The sequence below is a fragment of the Scardinius erythrophthalmus genome (genome assembly GCF_964197995.2).
Source record: "Scardinius erythrophthalmus genome assembly, chromosome: 10".
NCBI classification, from domain to species: domain Eukaryota; kingdom Metazoa; phylum Chordata; class Actinopteri; order Cypriniformes; family Leuciscidae; genus Scardinius; species Scardinius erythrophthalmus.
Window position 1 is genome coordinate 33,050,025 of NC_138230.1, and position 22,854 is coordinate 33,072,878.

General features: G+C 35.5%; 1 protein-coding gene across 3 annotated transcripts in view; it reads right to left on the reverse strand.

Annotated features, from left to right (window-relative positions):
* Positions 1–22,854, reverse strand: part of adcy2b (adenylate cyclase 2b (brain)) — a 68,974-nt gene that overhangs the window by 9,058 nt on the left and 37,062 nt on the right. For 2 of the 3 annotated variants that reach the window (XM_081377106.1, XM_081377108.1), the window contains exons 4-15: positions 15,960–16,109; positions 13,026–13,174; positions 10,949–11,060; positions 10,424–10,551; positions 8,334–8,492; positions 7,873–8,005; positions 3,830–4,006; positions 3,661–3,704; positions 3,418–3,498; positions 2,909–2,978; positions 2,641–2,738; positions 1,032–1,116 (exon numbers count right to left, since the gene is read on the reverse strand). In XM_081377106.1, coding sequence (XP_081233232.1) covers positions 1,032–1,116; positions 2,641–2,738; positions 2,909–2,978; positions 3,418–3,498; positions 3,661–3,704; positions 3,830–4,006; positions 7,873–8,005; positions 8,334–8,492; positions 10,424–10,551; positions 10,949–11,060; positions 13,026–13,174; positions 15,960–16,109 — 1,386 coding nt within the window. The remainder of the gene's footprint in view (positions 1–1,031; positions 1,117–2,640; positions 2,739–2,908; positions 2,979–3,417; positions 3,499–3,660; positions 3,705–3,829; positions 4,007–7,872; positions 8,006–8,333; positions 8,493–10,423; positions 10,552–10,948; positions 11,061–13,025; positions 13,175–15,959; positions 16,110–22,854) is intronic. The other variant, XM_081377107.1, reaches the window with a different exon arrangement.

Sequence of the window (22,854 nt, forward strand, 5' to 3'; positions counted from 1 at the left end):
CCCCCCTATACAAGTATAAATACAATTCATTTGTTTTGCATTACTGTAATGAGAATTTACTTGAAATATAATACACCTTAAAGGGGTGGTTCAGGATTTTGGACATCGGACCTCATTTCCAAGTTAGCCTGGGTGTCATTTATCAGTGGAGACAGTTTTCAAAGATTTTCATCCAGTCCTTATAGTTGCTTAGTTCGCCGGTGCTAGGCTAGCGCTAGTCAACGGTAACTGCTAGCCTGTCATTAAAAACAGTTTTACCTACTCCACAGTACACCGATACTCCACATTTACATCGATAGTCTGGCGTTATAATTTATTTTCTTTTGGTGTACTGTGGAGTGGGTAAAACTGTTTTTAATGGCAGGCTAGCAGTTACCGTTGATCGCGCTAGCCTAGCACCGGCAAACTAAGCAACTATAAGGACTGGATGAAGATTTTTGAAAACTGTCTCCAATGATAAATAACACCCAGGCTAACTTGGAAATGCGATGTCCGATGTCCAAAATCCTGAACCACCCCTTTAATGGTCATAAAAACAGGCTTAATTGTCTTTAAGAAAACAATTTCTTGTTCATTTCTTTTTAGTTTGGGGTGGAATATGACCACAAAATGAATGTTGAATAAGCCATTTCATTTTAAGCTTTTATAATATATTAAGGAAGAAAGAGCAGGAGAAAGAAAATAGAGAGACATGCAGGTGACATTTGCCTTAGGCATTTATGTTCTGCAGGTCCAAAGTAGCTCGCAATTTGATTATAGACAATGCTCTCTAAGAGCAGAAAAAGAGTGTTGTTCCTCCGGCTAAAACAGGGAAAATTTCAATCTTGTTTTGATATGGTGTTTTTTCTTCCCGGTATGACATTTTCTCTAACAAGATGAGGGTCTCAAATGTGAGGGAAGCTCGACTTATTAAATGACATTAGTATACAGTTATTTCCTCCATGGAAAATAGAATGAACGAAACATGCCAATCTGCTTAATTCACTCTCACAGAAAACTACTTTAGATTCACTTCTATATTTACCACTTACCATTATGTGACCAGCAAAACAAATGCCGAGGATCAAGGCGAGCAAAAGGAAAGCCATTCCGAATGATACTCCAAGGACGGTGGTTCTGTGAGAGACAAAAGCAAGTCACACACACGAACATCCAATCTTTATTCATTCTCTGACATGAAAAGAGAAGATCATAATGTATCTTATGTAATGCCACATATAGAGATAAGAACTGTTGCTCGGCATGCTCGAACATTGATTTTTTATATGTAACAGGATTTTTGGAAGTGCTTGCCTGTGCAAAACGTGATGCTGCAATGCTATGCTATTGCGGTCAGTTGGTACGAGGTTAATAATGTGTTCTAAGTTGGTTTTAGTGCATTGCTATGCCATTGCTAGGGTGTTTAAAGTCATTGTTTATTGAGTGCTACCTGCTCCAGGTCAAAAGAACCCACCTTAAAATACAACATCAAGACTTTTGAAATGATGCCTTAGCAATTAACTGAAATAAGTTACTTAAATAAGTAATAAGTTATAAGTTAATAAGTACTAAAATGACTACTAAATCTGAAATAAAACAGATTAAAGCTATACAGATATATAAATATATAAATGACAAAAGCGCATAACAGATTTACCACAACTTAAATACTACAATTGAATATTAATAATATGAAAATAACACTGATCTGGGCCATATCTCGAGAGATTGAAGACACTTTTTGCTCTCGAGATATGGCCCAGATCAGTGTTATTTTAGTTTTATTTAGTAGTCATTTTTGGTACTTAAACTTATTTCAGTTAATTGCAAAGGCATCATTTCAAATGTTTATTTAAGATTTTTAAGCTGAAGCTTTTCATCTAATATTTATATTTTATTTTATTTAAGTTTTATTTCAATTTCCAACAACCATTTTCGATAGTTCACAATAACAACACTGGCTCAGATGCCTGCTTCAACGTAGATCTTTAGGATTTTGCACCTGTTTCATTGTATGCTAGGTGAAAATCATAAGTCTAATTGCTTAGAAGAATAATAGAACATCTCTTCTCATTAAGACGCATGATTAAGTAGCATTCACGTCCATATAACAAAAAGTGTGGACAAATATGATGCCGAAGTTTAGGGTTAGAACTTAGATTTGAATAACCTAAATCACTAATTCAATGGGTTTCTGAATATCGGAACACAAAAGTTTAGCTCCAGTCTTTGCAGTGCCAAACATCACCATAAATGTGATAGAAAACCAATAACAGAAAGTGAGAACACAGCTTGAGAAAACTGTTGTGCTTCTGGCTCTTGTGAATGTGTTCACGGTCAACATGAGCAGTAAATTAGGGTGACGTCTTGCATAGATTTTTCTGAATTCATACAAAAGGAGACATCATTTCCAAACCAGACTGACCTCTGATTTAAAAAAAATCAATAACTGTCTTCTCAGGGCAGTCTTTTTCAGACAGGCACTGATGTCCCCATCATGCCATTATTTATCGGTGCACTAATTTTCTTTCAATTGTGTAGATGTTGTAATATTATTATGTGTCAGTAGGTCTAAGTGCTGTGGGAGACAGTGGCTGTCTGCGTAATTGCGTCGTGAAAGACAATGGCATGCTTTAAAGATGTCGTGGAGATGGTACTTACTTGGGCAAGACTAAAACCTGCACTATAAAAATGCAGAAGAAAATGAGACAAGCACAAGTGACGTAGTACTTGAAGGCCGGCAGAGTCGTGGCCCTGTACTGTTAGAAGAAAAAAGAAAAAAGTTAAATATCTCAGCTCTTACGTTTTTCCTAGACGTCTTTGCTTTGATGGTCTTAGTTCTGATTCTGATGTGTTTTTCTCTTCACAATGAAGCACCTACAGTATTAGTCATTCAATGGCACATACCACACCTCAAGAGGGGATGTACCTCTTTTTCGAGTGTCTTATTGTGAAAGAACAGAGATATCCTTTGAATGTCCTCTGATTTCAGCCACTGTCTGGTGGAAAGAATTTATATCAATTAAATTCTCATTGTCAAGGTGAATCAATATTATAATAGCTTCTTTCATGGCACTGATGCAGGAAATGCTCTAAAAGTGAATTGTAATTGACAAATAATTGTTATACTGTATATCAGGGTCCAAAATCTGAGACCATGGAAAATCCTTCTATTTTAGAATTTTCTATTATATATATATATATATATTATATTTTTTTATGTTTTTTTTTTTTAAGTATTTTGCTTTCATTATTTAAAAAATGGTAATAAATATTTGTTTTACATGTTACACGTTTAAAAAAAATTCCAGTTATGAATTAGACACTTTCACTGTGGGCTCAGATTTGATCCTTATTAGCACTATTTCTTGTGATTTTTTGCAGAGAATTCATGTGTTCCTTCATATGGATAAGATGCTGAGCATTATGGACACTCACTTCTGTGAGTTGATGCCATCAATAGTGCGAATGATTCTTTCATTCAACACTTCTTCAAATCTCTTCTTCTGCGATTTTGTTCTGAAAGGGATTGGAGAGGAAAAAGGAGAGAGAGAGACTTCAAACAACCATGGAAATGCAGATGAGGTCAGTGTAAATGTTCTGAAAGGTTATTCACTTGAATTTACATTTTTGCTCTTTTTTGTTATAAAGCAATAAACAGTAGAAAAAAAAAAAACAGACCTTTCGGACCTTTGCTGAAAGTTGAATTGCCCTAACGGCACGTCCTGTAAGAAAATATGAAGCAAAATGGAATTAAAAGAGCACTATTAAGCTAGTCCTGTTGACTGATCACCATTAAAATCTTGAATCAGAATCACTGTTTTCTTTCCATGTGCTCAGGTTGACTCACGTGTGTGTTGATCTTGCCGTTCTCATTGGTCATGCTGTCTCGATGGTGGAGGTTAGCAAAAGGTTTGGCTGCTCCCCAGGACTCAAGGTACTGTGTCATACGGACAGACGCCCTCATCTTGACTCCATCCAGAGTAGTGCGAAGACGAGGAGGAAGCAGGGGACTCCGTTTTTCTGCCTAAGTAACACCATAACATGAAGTACAAGTTTAAACGGATGTGTTACAGGCTAGAGGCATAATAAAATCGGATAAGAATATGTACTGAAGTGATGGGTCACAGGTGTGTTTTGTGATAGATTTTTTAATCAAATGTATTACATGATCTGATACTGATTTTCAGGACATTTTTCTGTGTTTCTTTTGGATGCTAAATTAATTTTGGTACTTCATGTCTAATGTAAAATCTGGGTCCTGAAGCAAAACCTATTGTGAGCCACTGGTGTACAGAACAGAATTTTCTAATGTTTTTAGTTCCATTCCAATCCAAATGGAATCCAAATGGAATCAAATATGAACATTACAAAAATCTGCTAAGATACAAATACGGTCATACAACTGGGACCTTTTTATTGTAAGCAGATTTGTAAACATTATTATTTGGTTCATTTAAAGGGTCATCATCAAACCAAATTTTCTGAGATTTTAACAGAGTTATGTGTGTTGAACATCATAGAAGCCAATGTTACAATACGTTAGTTTTGATTGTTGGAGGAAACTAGTTAATTTTAAACCTTTTTGTGCTATTTTCAACTTCCCGGTTTAAATGAAACCGGGTCCTTATCCAATGAGAAGACGCAAGACACACCATATGGTAAAAAAAACCCTAATAGATATCACTATACTCCCTCAGTTGATTGATTACATTAAGAATTGCAAACATTTTTGCATTACAAGTTTTTTCTGCAATGTTATGTTTAAATAGCCTGACTTCGTCATACTCATATTCTAGGCAGAATGTGAGTCTGATACTGCTCCATAGGGCTTTGATTATGAGGTGTGTCTTAACAGAACCAGGAAAAAAAAACTTCTGCACTCAATTGGATAGACCTACAACCAATCAGAGCAACGCAGTAAGTGACGTATGTAGAGCGAAGCATAGTTGTCAACAGAGCTCAACTGCACGCACGCAGGAAGAAGTAGTAAAGTAATGAGTAAAGTAATAATAAAGCACTCCATGAGTGCGACCAAAGGAGAAACCACAATGACCACAGGGTTTTCATTGCGTCCCATCACCTTAGCAACCATCGGAGTCAGCTGATAAATTAAACTTTTGCCGAATCCCGTAGGAAGGACGGCAAACACATCTTTCCGATCGACAAATGCCTTGATTGTGGTTCTCTGTTCGTCTTTTAAAACGAATGCGCTGTCGATTTCTTTTATGACAGACGCGATAGCGGAATCTAAACATCTCAATTCTCCAGCTGCAGTCGTCTTTGTTGAAAACATAGACTGTAAAAAAATAGGTTGAAAACCAATTCAACCCCATAGACAGTATGTTCAACCCAAGCGCTCTTTGGTGACGTGGGTGATTACGTAATCGCAGATCATCTGTCCATCATCGATTAAAGCCCGCCATGGCAATTTGATTGGCTCGGCCTTCTGGGAGTCCAGACAGAACTTCCCAAACAAAAAATGTTGTGGGCGGGGTTCGGGCTGGCACCCAGGCTAATGTTTATATATGCAAATGAGGCATTATCTAAATGAATATGCACTCATTTGCATACATTTCTAGAACAACATATTAGAATCAAAGGTTTTTACAGAGGGTCTCTTTTTATCTCTTTATTATCAGAAAATACTGTCAATAGCCAGAAAAAAACAAGTTTTCAAACAAAATTAGGAATAAAAAGTATAAAATCAGGCAAATTATATAAACCCCTCTGTAAAAACTTTCAGAATATAAATAGGAATTGTAGATTTAAAAATCTTGCTTTCCCCTGTTGTTTGATTTCATGGAAACAGACACCAGTGATTTTGCCAAGAGATCGCTTATTTATTTATTTTATATAAGACAGGAGGAAGAGACAACGGATCAAACGAAGGTCTTGATTCAGCTTCTCAGTCATCTTCTCTGCCTTTCGGACAAAATGGCTTGGTTTTTATACTACTGACCAACATCTCGTCATCTCTCTGCCATAGACAAAGACTATCAGTTATTGTATATGATGCCCATTATAATGTGACTAAAACAGTACATTACCAGAGAAACATGTAGTTCTCATTAACATATGAATGTATCACCTTATGCTATTCTCGGTGAAAACACTGCACATACATTTCAGTCTTACTTCAACACGCACTCACTCAAAGTCTCTCCTCCATGATTCACAAAATACAATGATTATAAATGTATTTAAAAAGTATAAAACAGATACATAATACTACTGATTATGAATATTAATAAAAAGTAATAATAATACTAAAAACAATATTAAATAATGATGAGATCTGAGTCTTCAGGAATAAACCTGTAAAGTTTGGTGTTATGTAAGTGCTGGTGAAGTGAAGATTTCTGCCTCAGAACAAGAGAAAACACTCATTTTGAGGAAACAAAATTATAAAAAAGATATGTACTGTAATTAAAATCTACAGAGGCAAATAGATAATGTGCTATAAAAGATACACTTAAAAGTGTATTTCCAGTGTCTGAAAGTGTATTTTAAAGAACACTTTATGAGAATCCAAAAAGCCCAAAATCTCAAAATTGAAAGATGCATGAAAAAACAGTGTTTTTGCCTGTAGTGTCTCGGTTTAAGAATAAAATGATGGTTCCAAATTAGGGTTCAGATTCCATTAGTGCACAGTAACATGGGATGATTAGTGAAATGATGAAGTAAATAACACAGGGGCTTTCAAACTTGTGTCTGAAAACCGTAAAGGGGTGCTATGAGGAAAATTTAGTTACTAAATATGTTTAACTCAATTTTTAATTTCTGTTCAGGTTTACACATTTAACAGCACTGATGGGTATAAAAAATGTATTCTGTCAACAAAGTAAATATTTTCCAGATAATATTTTAATAATTGCCTATGGCTTTAGTACAGTGACAATATAAAAGGCAATTAATTAATTTTGAAAACATGTGAAATCACACAATATCACACAGTATAAATGTCTTATACCTGAAAACGGGAAGAGGGGGCTTTAAAAGTACATGAATGAATATGTATTTTAATATGTCATATTTGAGGGCACTTGACACCAAAAGTTAGAAAACCCCTGCTATAGTATTTAAGATAACAGAGCCAATATGTACATTCTACTTTACACCAACTTAACTCAATGGCCATAGTTCATCAGAAAAAAAGCAAGAAAAAAAAAAAGCTTAAAGGCATCAACTAAACAAACAAGCAAAAGCCCTCCAAACTCAAATTCAGTCATCATATTGGGAATGTGAAGGGAGTGGGTGTGCAGTGGGTTGTTATGATAAGAGGGCCGAGAGGCTCAAACCGAACAGAAATAAATGTACGAGTCTCTTATGAGAAAGATTTGCTGCTTTTGTTACCTCGGGCAAAGCAAATGCATTGTTGAAAAGTAAATAAAGCACTGGATAACTAAAACAATAGCCATTGTTATTTGAATAAATGATACCAGGCATTATGATATCTGTGGGCTGAAAAGCCCACACACACCTCAATGGACAGATATTCTGAGTTTTGATAAACAGTCTTTCCAAGGTTGTCACATATGACCACAAAGTCACATTTGTGTAAATGCAAAGTCTAAATAGTGTAATTATGCTAATTATCGCTCAAGGTGAATTGAATGCAATGCTAATTAGCAAAGTAGTTGCATAACTAGACATATTGTGATATGATTAATTAAATATCATACAGAACGTTTGTTTGGCTATTATTAATGCCTTTGTTTAACTCATTTTCTGGGTAATGAATGGATTGTTTTTGTTATTCATCATTTTATTTATGAAAATAGATAAAAAACAATTGTTGCCACAATTATTCCTATAGCTGAAGAAAAAAGTTAAAATAATGAATTTGCTCTATACCCCTAAAATCACTTAAAAAAATGTGATTTTTTTTACCTTCGGGTTGATGACTAGGTACGTGATGATGCCGTGCTCTTTCAGGTAACAATCTCTGCTTAGTCCGTTGCCTGGCTCGACTTTATATGCCCCTTTCAAATGTTCCAGTGTTACAGAAGAGATGTGAACCCGTCTGGAGAGGAGCACACAAACTATTACAGACTGGCAAATGAAAGGGCACTTCACAAAAACAGGTGCATTATATGAGTATTTCACAAATGTTCCAAAGCCTGCAGAGACAATAGAGTTAAGATATGAAAAATGAATGTACCCCTTTGCGTTTCTGTTATGTTTTGGGTTATTCAACGGAACATTCATTAGTAGCACAAAAGCACATTCATTGTGCTTTCAAAAGAACATTTCTATTAACGTCAAGAACCCTCCATGAGCATAATAGCACTTGTAGCAAATATGTGAAAATTCTGAAATGGGGAAAAACAAAAGTCATATGCTGATCTTACCCAGGTACACCCCCTGCCTCCATGTGATTGGCCAGGGTGACGTCATGCGACCAAACATCATACTGCCATTTCTGGAGGCCAATCACACCGCAGAGAACATTCCCAGAGTGAACTCCAACACGCATGTTAATGTCAACCCCAGTGGCATCTCTCACCTTCCTGAAATAACAGGAAAAGTATTAAAGGTTTGGACACACCTGCTCATTCTTAACTATTACTAATAAAAAAAAAACTTAAAAAAATGTATATAATTATATTTACACATCTCCAACATTAGTGTTAGAGCCTTTCTTGTGTTTGTGATAAATTTGATGAATTCATCAGCATGTTATGTCATTATTTCGATATACATTTTTAATCGATTAACAGTCATTACTAAAAAAGTCTAAAAATAAAACATTATACATTTTTTAAAATAAATTTATGTGAAGACAATTCAAATTTGTCAACTACCTGAACAAATTTTAAGCAAAAACCTTTAGATAAAAAGGTCATGAAAAACATAATACTAAAATCATAATAAACATAATACTGGACACTCTTGACTGATTTACTCACTAATATTACATGTAAATAAAGCAAGTTTTCTCCCAGTGTCATGAAGATTTTTTTTACAGCACATACACACTCCAGTCTCTCCCTCCATCCTTTGAAATGACTGAAACAGTACCATATTACACTGACATAACTTAACACCAGAAATATTTATAGCAAATTAAATATCAGAAGGTGCCAGGATTATGGCGGTACGTGTTGGTTTCTGAGGGAGTGTGCCTGGCTGGTGCCTGTGTATATATATTCATTCAGCACACAGAACATCTTGTGTTTTAGATAAGGCAGCTTGAAATGTTACGATTTCCCAGCTGGAAAGAACAGTTTAGGCCAGCGTGAATATTAATGCAGGCTGGATTATGCTAGTTTGTTTCCGGTCTAGTTTATGGTATAACCATAAAGTATAACCATGCTTCACCTGCAACAAATTCATGACCTTGCTGGAGAAACTTGTTGATGAAGAAACGAACCGAAACGAAACAAAAACGGCCACTGGCAAAAAATAAATAAATAAATAAATAAATGAATAAATTTAACAAAATAAAAAATAAATAAAAAGGTGCTTGGCACCTCTGGGTGTGCGTGTGTGTGCGCACGTGTAAAATAAAAAATTAAAACAAACAAACAAACAAAAAAATAAACAAAAAAACAAACAAACAAACAAATGTGCATGGCACCACAGGAAGTGTGTTGCTGACATATCATTTCAGTGTACCTGTCACACACCATACTTATTTCTAAGAGCCTCTCAGCCTGAGCTACGCCATGTTGGAAAATACACTGGAGTGTCCTCAATTACCTCCTCAAATAGATTTGTGTGTGTGTGTGTGCGTAACAAAAATTTCAGTATGGAGAGTGAATGTGTAGCAGAAGAGCGGAAAAATGAAGAATGGGTGAGGAATCGTGAAAGGGACTGGAAAACGAGGCTGCACTTTGAGATGGAAAAAGAGAGGAAAAGGAGAATGTGTGGGTTTCAACAATATCACACATCTGAGCGTCTTGAGAATCCAGGTTATTTCAGCCTCAGAGAGTAGTGCTTGAAAAGACAGACATCATGGGAAAAAAAGACACAGAAGTGGTCCCTGGTAGATGATGAAAGGGCATAATGTGAATAAAAGCTCATGTGTAGTGGTTTTAGGACTTTGTAGCAGATACAATTCAAAGGGTCTTTATGTTCTAATGAAGAAATGGAAAAATATGTAAGGGATAATGTGCATCTCAAAATAAACCCTGATAGGCACTGGCTTATGGGACACCCGGAAAAATGACCCACAGGCTAGCAACCTCAGGCATTGTAAGCCTTACCAAATTTTGGTTAAATTTGCTTATCAGGACTGAATTTTACACTGTTTGCACAGACATTTAAATAGCACTGCTGAATCTTCCTGAAACAAAGGTCAATTAGTCCATTTAGCGGTTATTGAACAAATATATTTTAGTGTATATAGACCAATTAGAATTGACCAATTAGAATCAATTAGTATTTCAGAGAGCTGTGTAATAATTGTGTGTTTGAAAAAGACAGTGTGTTCTTTTACTTGATGGCTTCACACATGTCCAGCCCCATCTTCACACAGTTATTGGCATGGTCGGTCAAAGGGTCCGGCAGCCCTGACACACAGTAATAGCAGTCGCCCAGAATCTTGATCCGCATGCAGTTGTTGTCCTGCATCAAACCAAATTAGACAGCAGTGTAGAAGACATTACATTCTGTACAGGAAAAAAAAGCTCAAAGGAAAAAACACACACATTGAATACAACATAATCAGTTATTAATATTGTGTTGGTTCTCTTTGTTTTTGCATGTGTTCATAATTTCTTTGTATGACAGCCTGGCCAAAAATGATGTCCGCACAATTTAGCGTGTTTAATTTCATTATCACAAATAAAACAATTGACTATAAGCACAACTATGCAATATGCTTACAAAGTTTAACAAATGTTTCATATTTGAATAAAGGGTGAAGATTTTCCTAGGCCGACACCGCTTTTGCCCACTACTGTACAATGTATGTATGACAATCAGATCTGGTGTCTCCTATGCCTGTTAGGACTTATGATACCTTGGCTATCTGGTCAAATTTGCCGAAGAGCTCATTGAGCATGTAGACTAGTTCTCCAGGTGAACAGTCACTGGCCAGACGTGTAAATCCGACAATGTCTGCATACAGAATGCTGTGGAAAATGTTCAAGAAAACTCAAAAGGAGACTTATGTAAACTGTTAAAGAGCATGAATAATTTTTTTTGTACTGGAAATAATACACAACTTGCAAATTATTATTTTTGCATTTGTCTTGTGTACAAATAATATCTGAACGTCCTTAAAAGGATACTTCAGGATTTAGCATTAAGCTTTGTATTAGTAGAAAACCTGTAGTATTTTCGAATTACCGTGCTTTCCACCCTCATATCCCCCTGAGAGGAGAGATTTATGTATTTTTTGTCTGGAAAAAATCCTCCGATGACGCAAAAATCGTCATTTTGCATCATCGGAGGATTTTCTGGCCAGAGGCTAAAGACTACAGCCAGTAGTAGGGGCTGTTCCGCATGTGTTCAACCCGCCCATAGAGGGTGGGATCTCACTCACAGAATGTACACACAGTCAGCCGTCTTTCTTTGGAAGCTAAGCTTGCAGGCTCTTGTTCTGTGAAGAAAGCTGAGTAGTAGGAGAAAGCTGAGTAGTAGGGGTTACCATCCTCCTTTTCCCGGACTTGTCCGGCGGGCGAGATCGTTCAAAATGTCCGGGATTCAGCTTTTGATTTCTGCGGTCGCCATTCATTGTTTACATACACACCTCTTGTTTCAATCTAACTGAGTTCATTCGGCGCGTCTCAGTAATGACGCCACCGGCCTCGCGCAGTTCTCCCGCGGCCCTCAGCCTCGTCCTGCTCGCCACAGTAAACATGATGAATGGCGACTGTAGAACGCAAAAGCCGAATCCCGGACATTTTGGGCGATCTCAAAATCCCAGGCAGACTCGTCCCGGAGACTCACTGGTAGCCTAAGCTTGTTGTTTTCAACTGCGCTCTCTAACCAGTAGGCGTGGCCTCCTAGGGCAGCGAAGCAAGTGCATTCTGGGAGTTGTTGTCTTTCATCCACATAAGCCAAAAATACATTTTCTGGCTTTTCTCAGTCTAGAAAGCTCCAAATTAAAAAATTTCTTCACATTTCTTCTACATAAATGACCTATTTTAAATACACATTCATCTTTCCAGAGGTGAAGTATCCCTTTAAACACACTGTTGTGCTGATATTTAAACTAACAGCATGATTGTGTGATACTGCTCTTATACAAAAGTAAAAAAAACTGAAATTATACTGAGAAACGTACATTTCAGATACAATTTTAGCAGTTATTTTGTCTTTTTCACAGCCACAGAAGAATCAACTGTTACATCTCTGAGCTGAATTAATTAATGACTTGAGGGAGCGATTCAATGACTCACTCATAAAGACACTTAATTAGCCCCTGAATTAATATGTATTTTTGAATAAATTGGATAAGTAAATTATTCTATGACTTATTCATAAGGAGAGTAACTTGCTGCATTCCTGAAAAAAATCAGTGTTTTTGAGTGAATCATTGAGTGAATGATTCAGTGACTCATAAAAAGTTACTTGTTTCATAAACGAATCGGTTCAAGTAAATGAGTAAATGACTCACTCGTAATGTCATTAACTTGTTAAAGTATCAATGTACCATTCAGAAAGAGTTACTGAAAAAATTAAAAGGATATTATAGGGGAAGGAGATAGCAGTGTTGCTCTAAAAACAGCAAAGCACTACTTGTCCTTCAATGCATTTAACAAAATGACATTTGCGTTTTGATGAAGAGCCTCTTCAACAGTTTGCCCTGTATAGCAGAAGATTGTGTTTGCTTTTACTTTTTAATTGAAGCATACAAAGTGTCTAGGCTCTTTTAGATGAGAGCTACTTGTATCTGGGTTGATGAATAGCTTGTTTTTTGTGTGCAGACTGAAAGAGGGCAGGAGGGTTTGACAGGATCTATTGAGGGTAGGACAGCTCAGTGGAGAGCAGGTGCAGTGTATAGGAAATATATATTGTATTATATATATAGGCTGCCTAAAATAAATCAGCTGAGTGCACAGATACGCTAGTGTGTGTGCCATAAGTCCTACCTTACATTGGTGTGTCTCTGTACATAGAGGTTGTGGAAGTTGTTGGTGTTTTCGGCCTGGCCAAAGTTAGGACCCTTCAGCCTCTGAATGATCTCTGCCTTCATCACTCTCGCGATGTGGGCGGGCAGCAGGGACAGCAAGAGGCGCTCCTATTGGTCGTAGAGAGGAGGATAGTTATATGCCATTCCTTTGCATGGTTTCCTAGGCTATGTTTGTAAATTAATTCAAAATCTAATTATTGATATACTGGTCAAAAGTTTCTAATTTATTTTTATTTTTATATTTTAACATTTATAATTATAATTTAAAAGAACTGTTTTCTATTTGAAAATATTTTTAAATGTAATTTATTCATGTGACGTCAAGACTGAATTTTCAGCATCATTACTCCAGCCTTCAGTGTCACATTTAGAAATCATTCTAATATGCTGATTTGCTGCTCAAGAAACATTTCTTATTATGATCACTACTGAATGGAGTTGTGCTGCTTAATATTTTTGTGAAATCGTGATACACTACTATTCAAGATATTCTGTTCATATAGAATTTGCATTTTTTCACACTATAAATGCTACATACATACATGTAGAAGTAGTATGTTGTTTAGAACAAAGCCCTAATTTTTGAGCACTTTTGAATTTTTTTTATTTATTTTTGTTTACAAATGATGGATGGCAGGTGGAGTGAGAGAGAAAATTAGAGAAAAATGAAAACTGAGGTGGATGAACAGATTGAATCATAGCAGTGTAACAGATGTCTCCTGCAACTAATGAACTACCCTGATTGTAAAAGAAACGTGTGATTCTACCAAAGAACATTTAGAGTTTGTTTGCTCAGATGCTGTTAAATTTTATTCTTTATTTATTAGGATATTATTTTATTATTTCAGCCAACCTGTTCTTTAGATAGCATATTGGCATTGGACATACTGGTAAACCATTATTTAAGTCAATTTTTGACCCTGGGTTAAGCAATTATTCACACTTAAAAGAGGGTTAACACAGGGTTACAGTGAATCCATTCAATTCTCTTCTTATTACTGGGTCACTCTTCCTCATTTTTTCTCTCTCTCTCTTCACATACTGCTTAATGAAGGTCAAAACTAACAATAATAATAATAATGGGGTGTGTGCCATGTGCAGATTGTGACAGCAGGAAAAAAGGTGAAATCCATTAATGTACTATTATAAAACAAAAGAAGAGGCAAATCAAAGCAGGTTGTCCACACTAATGGGTTCAAGTACTGCACGTCCTCCGGTCTGGGGGAGTGATTGCTAAAGGAAATGATGTCATTAATCTATTGTGGTTCTTTTTCTACAGTATAAATTAATATGATTTCTGCTCTGTTAAAGTGCAGGAATATTAATGAGCAAAATTGGATGTTATTTTTGGACATCCTATCATATGAATATTACATATGCAGTATATCACTTAGAGATTTTTAGTTTGAAGAAAATGTGGATGTGAATATTGTAGCTGGAGTGTCAAACATGTCCACCATCAAGTCTAAGATTTTATGAATTCTGATTCAGTGTTTTTTTAAACCACAAAACAATTGAGACAAAAAAAAAAGATATTCTAAAATGTATTTTAGGGCCTTCAAAGTTTACATGTTAACTTAAGATTTCAATGAAATTTAATGAGATATATTAAAAAAAGAGTAACATACTGTAAAGATTACATTAAAGAACTTTAAATTCACAGCTGCTATTGTTTTGCTGCTTTTACAGGTGTGCTGTATAATTTTACAGTATAATTGTAGTTTATGATTTACGGTAATCTTGTAAATTTTACAGCAATTTGTTACAGTGTATACTTTTACCAGGTGATTTTTATAAATATATATATATATATATATATATATATATATATACATATATATATATATATATATATATATATATATATATATATATATATATATATATATATATTTTTTTTTACATTTTTTGTTTTCTGAATATATAAATACAATATTCAAGATAAAACAAACTTCTCAACAAACTGCATGATTTAAGATATTATTCATGAGTAAGTTTAGGGGTTTGACAATATTGTGCTGTGCTTTTTCAAACCTGAACTCTTCTAATGACAAAATATATTTCAAAGATAATGTTTTATTCACCCTTGAAATGTAAAATGAGGCATATCTGTAATTAGGCTGATGGTCTGTACTGTACTAATGTTCTGATTGGAATGACCAAACAGTGAGCAGCCCCGCAGGTGGTAAATGAAGGAAATGCTCCAGCATGTTTTACAATATGACAGAAAGAACCGACAGTTGACGATGAACTGAAGAGCTCCATTCTCACAGTACACAGAACATACATACAAGATTCAATCATGTTGCGTAGTGAGTGAGTAAGTTGCCTTTGCCTTGCGCTCTGTAATCAGCAAGAAAGCCTAAAACACAACTCAGATAACATTCATAGAATAATGATGCTGGGTGCATGTGCTCAACAAGCTGATATTTCACAGATTGAGAGTGATCATTCCTGATGGAGCAGAAGTGCCGCCAGCGATCTGCCTTTATCTCGCTGCTCATATTTCACTCACTCAGCCAACGCCACGGAGAAACATTTTCTCATTATTTCACACAAAACAACAATAAGCAAAACTAACCCAGGCAAGAGGGGCACCTTGTGCAGACTTCCGCCCCACCCGTATCCAACAGGAAGCTGCTGGGGGGGAAAACAAATGTAACTCTCGGCCCCCTCCGCCTTCTAATATTAGCCACCCATTGTGATGATATAATGATCTCTTCAATACAGCTGCAGGAATGACTCATGCTCAAACCTATCCGATACCTCCCCAAACGAGGCCTACATTAACTTCCTGTTCCCTGAAGGACCGGGAACCACGCAGTTTAGCACTGTTTATCTGTTCTTTGAAAGCAACGTGGTACAGGCAATCTGTTTATCCCTCTAGTCGTACCTGCTGATGCTTCTCAGATTCCAGTTTGATGGGAGACTTGATGCAGTTGCAGGTGTCGTGGTACGTCTGTTTAAGAGCCAAATCCATCAGGTGTTTGTGATAGGCTCCCGCCACATTTCCACAGATGAAGATGATGATATTAGCCAGGATCTACACAGACACGCAAACAGCTTTAGACAGGGGTATACAGAGATACTGCATGCTCTGTACTCTGGATGTTACAGAAATGTTTCTTAAAAAAAGAAAGGTTACACTTTATTTTAAGGTGTCTGTGTTACGGTGTAATTATACATTTAAGTACGGAATAATAATAAGTAACTACATGTATCTACAGTATCATCTATCTATCTATCTATCTATCTATCTATCTATCTATCTATCTATCTATCTATCTATCTATCTATCTATCTATCTATCTATCTATCTATCTATCTATAAACAATATGATATATAAATATATATATATATACTGATTGATTGATAAATACGTAATTTGTATCTATCTATAATATATATATATATATACACACACACACAAACAAACAGCAACAAACTGCAAGTTACAGTAATCATTATGAAAATAATACCACAATGCATTAAATATGAATGGCCCTAAAATCTTAATGGCTTAATGTTCTTTAAGCAAAATAGAATTTCTTGTATATTGTCAAATATAGTGAGAGAGAGAGTGAGTTCTCAGAAAACCTTAATTCCACGCAAGCGTATATAAATTATCAATCCGGTAATGGATATGTTAAATACTTAGCATTGAATTAATGTGGAGACTCAGTGTGTATTCAATACAGCATTGGCATACAGTATAAAACAGGTAATGAATGCAGTAAATTGCCTCATAGGTACAGGAACACATTACTGTCAGACCACAGACACTTTAAGAAAACATGCACAGCAACCAAATGGCTTTTGAGTTTCAAATGGCAGAAGTAAGCGCATTAGCGAAATATATAATCAGAATAAAGATCTAGAGAGTGATGTGTCTGTACATTGATTTGAAAGATATTGATCTTCAGGAAAAGTGAATTCAGTTCAGCCCACAAAAAGCTTTCAACAGCCTCTTGCTTCATGTCAGAGTGAACAAATATCAGTGCAGTACTGAATATGGTGCTGTTATCTTTAACAAAAGAGCAGGGCGTGTTAGATAATTAGGTTTAATTGCAATAACTAAACTCTATACATAATAAGGCATTGAAATTTGAAATATATAATTGAATTGTATTTTTTTATCAAATAAATAAATAAATATAAAACAGTTTATTTTCTAACTTCATTTGTTTTATGAAATATGATCTGGACAGGTTTGTGACAAATTCTGAGATTTACCCATATAGTAAACGAGTTTAACAATACTATTATGAATGAATAGGTCATAAATATTTATAAGGTACGAAAGCTTGATACTATGAACCAGGTCCTGTAGCAATAATTAGTTTTATTATATATATTTTTTTTGGCCCCATGTACTTCCATAGTAAGCGTATTACTGTAATTGCATTTATTTTTTTACAAAGGGTACTGAGGGATGAGTCAAAATAATTTTCTGTGGTAATTGACAGAATACCAGAAATGCAGTCACAATAAAGCTTAATTTGCATTGAGCCTTGGAACATTTCTTTAATTTGCCCCATTTTTTAGGGCAATCTAGTCTGAGCCTTTTTTAGACTCATCAAATTTGCAACTTCTCCATGGCAACCTCTGCACACGCGCTTGAGATCAGCACAGGGCTTTAGTGTTAGAGTAAGCATATATGAGTAAGAAAAGAAGAGGTTGTTAAAGGGATAGTTCATCCAAAAATGAATATTAGCCCATGATTTACTCACCCTCAAGTTATCTTAGGTGTATATGACATTCTTCTTTCAGATGAATACAATCTGAGTTATATTAAAAAATGTCCTGGCTCTTCCAAGCTTTATAATGGCAGTGAATGGCTGTTTCTGTTTTGAAGTCCATAAAAGTGCATCTATCCATCATAAAAGTGCTCCACACTGCTCTGGGGGGTTAATAAAAGTAAAATTCGTAAAATTAGTGCGTCATGGTATAGCATAAAAATCAGCAGTACGTCGCATTACTCCAGCAAGTTGCGCTTTACAGTTAAGTTGAATCCGTATGTTTGTTAGGCCGGAAGCTAGCTATTTTACTTTATAAAGTTTTAAATATGGGTATTTTTCTTATACAAATGCATGGCTTCGCTTCAGAATACCTTTATTAACCCCCCAGAGCAGTGTTGAGCACTTTTATGATGGATAGATGCACTTTTATGGACTTCAAAACAGAAACAGCCATTCACTGTCATTATAAAGTTTGGAAGAGCCAGGACATTTTTTAATATAACTCCGACTGTATTTGTCTGAAAGAAGAATGTCATATACGCCTAGGATGACTTGAGGGTGAGTAAATCATGGGCTAATTTTAATTTTTGGGTGAACTATCCCTTTAAGGTTCACCCCAGACTGCGCAAAGGCGTCTGTCATTTTAATTAGTCGACAACCTCCTGCTAATATCACTCACTGACATTTTTAGCACATTAAACATCATCCACTTCTGGCAATTACACAACACTCTTGATCAATTAGGAACACAGTCAACAAAGAGCTTCTTAACAACCTCCCGCAGTCTGAAGGTACATTGTTTGGCTTCCAGAAATTGATCTTGACTAATCGAACATTAACTTGACATACTACAGGACAACCACATTTGCCTTGAAATTCTCTCTGGCTGTGTCTATACTGAAAGCAGCTGTGTTGGTATCAGTCAATGACTTCAACAGAAACAGGAACCTGCTTTCAAACAGGATTCCAAGACAATATCATTTAGCATTAAATATCTGCAATGTAGAGATTATCATAAACTTTGAGCAGGGAGGGAAATCTTCTGTCACTCCATTCCACTCTGCTCACATAATGTGTTCCAGACCAATGTGTGTTGCTCATTGGAAATATGGGTGGTTTTTAATGTCCAATAGTGTATGTTGGACATTGTCCAACCAAGCCCAAAAGTGTATATATTTGTTTTCTCTCAAAGTAAATTCTCGTCACAGTATAATTTCCACAGCATCTCAAATAATGAATTGTATTGTGTATAATAGCATTGGGTGATGGAAATTAACTTTATGAATTTTAACATTTTAGTAATAATAGACTGACTTTGTCTGACTAGGGCTAATTTCATCCAAGCTACAATTCATCCCAAAATTAAAAAAAACAACAACAACAACAAATTTTGCAATTTTATACATTTTGCATGAAGAATTTCCCCCAAATTCTCACGTTTTTTAATGTCATAATCAGTGTTATTTTATTATTACTTATAAGTATTTATTCATATTTTGAACTTTATTTTTATATTTTCAATTTTCATCTTAATTTAATTTTAAGTTTTAGTAATTTTGTTACATGCTTTTGTCAGTTTTTTATTATTATTTTATTAATTTTAGTTTTCATCATTTTAGTACTTAGTACTAATTTCTAAGTTTTCCATCTAACATTATACTTTATTTCAGCTTGATTTTGGATTTAGTTCAAAATAGGAAATAATTCATATTTTATGAATAAGATATAATTAATAACAATTTTAATAATTTAAATAAAATAATTTAAATAAGCAACATTTCAATAATATTTTTTATATTACAAAAGTTGTATTGTGTTAAATAGCATGCTGTGATGAAAATAACATTTTAACAGCATTTTATGTATTCTAAACACATACAATTAAATAATATTCTCACCCTTTTTTTAATAATTTGTCAAAATTGCAGCTTGTTTGGAAATGGCACAATAACATGTTCTGCTCTCAAGTGATATTAACCAAAGGCCGCATGACGAGCATCTCTCTCTCTCTCTCTCTCTCTCTCTCTCTCTCTCTCTCTCCAAGCGTGTGCTATTTCAGGCCTGGTCCACCTGCCATGAGACACACCTGTATCTCACTGGGAGAGTTTTATAGGACAGGTCCTTCGAGAGCAGACTTCTTCTGGCTGTAATCACTGAACGAGAGGAAGAGGACAGGCAAGTAAACGAGCACAGTGCCGGGTCTGTGGGGAACCGTAACTTAATTACAAAACACTGGCATGTGACATCATCTCTACAACTGTGTCTGTGACCCAGACAGATGTGACCCTGTTTGTTATTTTTTCAGTCTCTCTGATTAACTCGAGACCTTCTTTTGCCGAGTACGTCAGCAGTAAATGTCCTAAAAGTGACGTACAGAGCCTTTAAAGGCTCTAACAAACAAGGTATGACCTGGAGCTCTTGAGAGCACCTAACATAAAAAGGTTATAACGCTTCTAATGAGAGCGGCGGAAGCTTGATTAACTGTGAGTGCTGAATGTGAAGGGTCGTAAAGGTTGGGTTTAATGAAGCTCTTCTACTGTTGGAGAACAGTGTGGAGGACTGACTGCGGTCTAAGTGTTTACCGGTCTAAAGGAGGATTCTTTTTAAGGTTTTTAAATTGGACTGGATAACAAGTTTAAAACAACATCCTACGTCCTTCCGCTACTTGATTCTTGAATGTAACGCTCCTGTCTCTTGAACACAACATGATGACAGCCAGTATTTTTGTGTTTCTCTGGACCATGTGACTAGAGTGTTGCCTTGGTAACATGCGCTGTGTTTAGGTCTGGTCTGAAATACATTTCTGCTTGAGATCTGCTTAGGAAAAATAAAGGTTCTGGAAAATCAATTGAAAGGTAGGCATGAATTATTATTTAAGAGTTACATAAGACTCTTCAGTACAGTAGCAGAACCAACAAAACAGTGAAGGGAAGTGCAATCAGTGTACATATCAACTATGTGTATTTATAAAGCTAAAAAGAGATATAGTGAGAGTATACATTGGGAAGATTGGGGCAAGTTGTCACACCTTTTACTAAAGTTTATTTTTCTCAGGAATTTTTCATGTTTAAAGGTCATCTTCTGCATAGACACATACGTTAGAGTCCTGGCTATTTTCACTGTTTTTGCCCATGTACAATTTATCAACACACACTGACCTTTTATGACAACATGCAAAGGATCTTGCTCTTATGGAAGACGTGAAGGCAAGTTGTCAGAGTGGGAACCTGCTGTTTATTGAACTGGATTTAAAAAAATAATAATTAAATACTAAAAAAAAGGTTGATATTTAGTGGAGTTTCAGCTAAATTAAAAAAGTATAATTATTATGAAACTTAAATTAATATGTGAAACAGCAAAAAAATGTTAAAGTCCAACTGAAATCAAAATGGACCCTATTTACTTTGTTAGCGCATATTACTAGTCTTGTGGTGAAAAAATAATCCGTGCAAGTTAATACACAGAAAAAAAATGGTTTGCCGTCGTAATCTTTAATCAAAGTCTGAAAAGTTACTTCCGGTCTGGAATGGCTGATGATGTAGGTTTGACGGCTTGGGTTGGGAAACGCTTAACCACTCCCCTCAAACCGTTAGTCTGCTATGAGTGAGAGATGGAGAGGAGGAGCGCTAGAGTAAAACCCTGCTCTCTGTTCAATATTCCTTTTCACTGGGAAATACGTCACAGCACTGGAGAAAATTCGTTTGCAACTTCCGGTTCACGCGGACTTTAAAGGCTAAAGTAAAAATAATAATATCAAAACAGCATTTTGGCCAGCAGATTTGGTAAGTAATACATTTAAAATGCACGTGACAACTTGCCCCAACAAGACATAAAAATAAAAAAAGCCTGCATTAAAATCTAATTTTATTTAATTAAAAAAAAAGTCTAAAATAAATAGATGGTGATATTTGAATTTAATTTCCACACTTGAGTAGGGTTAAAAAAATAAACATGATTAATTTAAAAAAAATTGCGTCTGAAAGGGAAACTCCTACAAATGCATATGCAGTAAAGTAAGCAGCAAAAATAACCCTGTCCACGCCTTTTCCGCACTAAATTTTCACTGCGTGTCTTTAGGAAATCATGACTGTAGTTTTTTTAACACCAGAAGAGGGTTTGCACTGGAGCAAGTAAACGCTCAAGAATTACTGTTAGTAAATCTGGCCCTTAGTACAGTGGGGGGAGTTGTAATCTGCTGACTGGTCAGATTAAATGTCTCTGATTTTGGTCACCTGGTCAAGGGAGGGATAAAAAGAAGATTGTAACAGTTGCTCTGTCTCTTCTTTTCCTCTGGGTCCCTTTCTTGGGACGCTCTTTCTTTGCCTCCTCTTTTCTTTGTTTTTTTCTTCTTGCTCTTCCTCTCTACCTGAGCTCTGCCTTCCATCTCTCGTTCTCTCTACACTCTCTCTCTCTTTCTATCCCTCAGGTAACATTTTACAAATATTAGGTACAATTAGGTAAAATTATATGATTTTATCATCATATTATTCATTATTCATCATTAAACCCTTTCAATTACAAATTATGTGCTTACCAGTTTTGATTCGGTATTCATTTTAAAGTGCTACCTATTGCAATACAATATTGTCACACTACAGCAACACTCTCCCGCCAAATGCTAAAGTGTTTAACCCTATAAAGCCTTTGATATATTAAAATATTAAAATATTTGATACGTAAATTTCTAAGACCTCTAAATTGTCAACATGGTAAAAATTTAGCTGAAAACCCTGTTGTACACAAACTGATATATGCCTTCTGTTGTCTGTAAAGCATTGCACTTTTTTTTTGTCTAAAATCTCAATAAACTTTTTCTGACTATTATTTAATATCTCAGGCTTTAAAGAGAAGAAGATCAAGACCAAATGACACACATCTGAAAAAGCTGACCTTGTGGAATTGCACCAGATGGACAAACTTTACCAGTTATTTCTGCAATAATAAGTCATTTTAGTCGGAAGGCCATCTGATGAGCAAAACAACCAGGCTACAGGATTCTGGGATGTGTGCTCTCCCATATCATCAAAGCCATACACTGTAGGTCATGG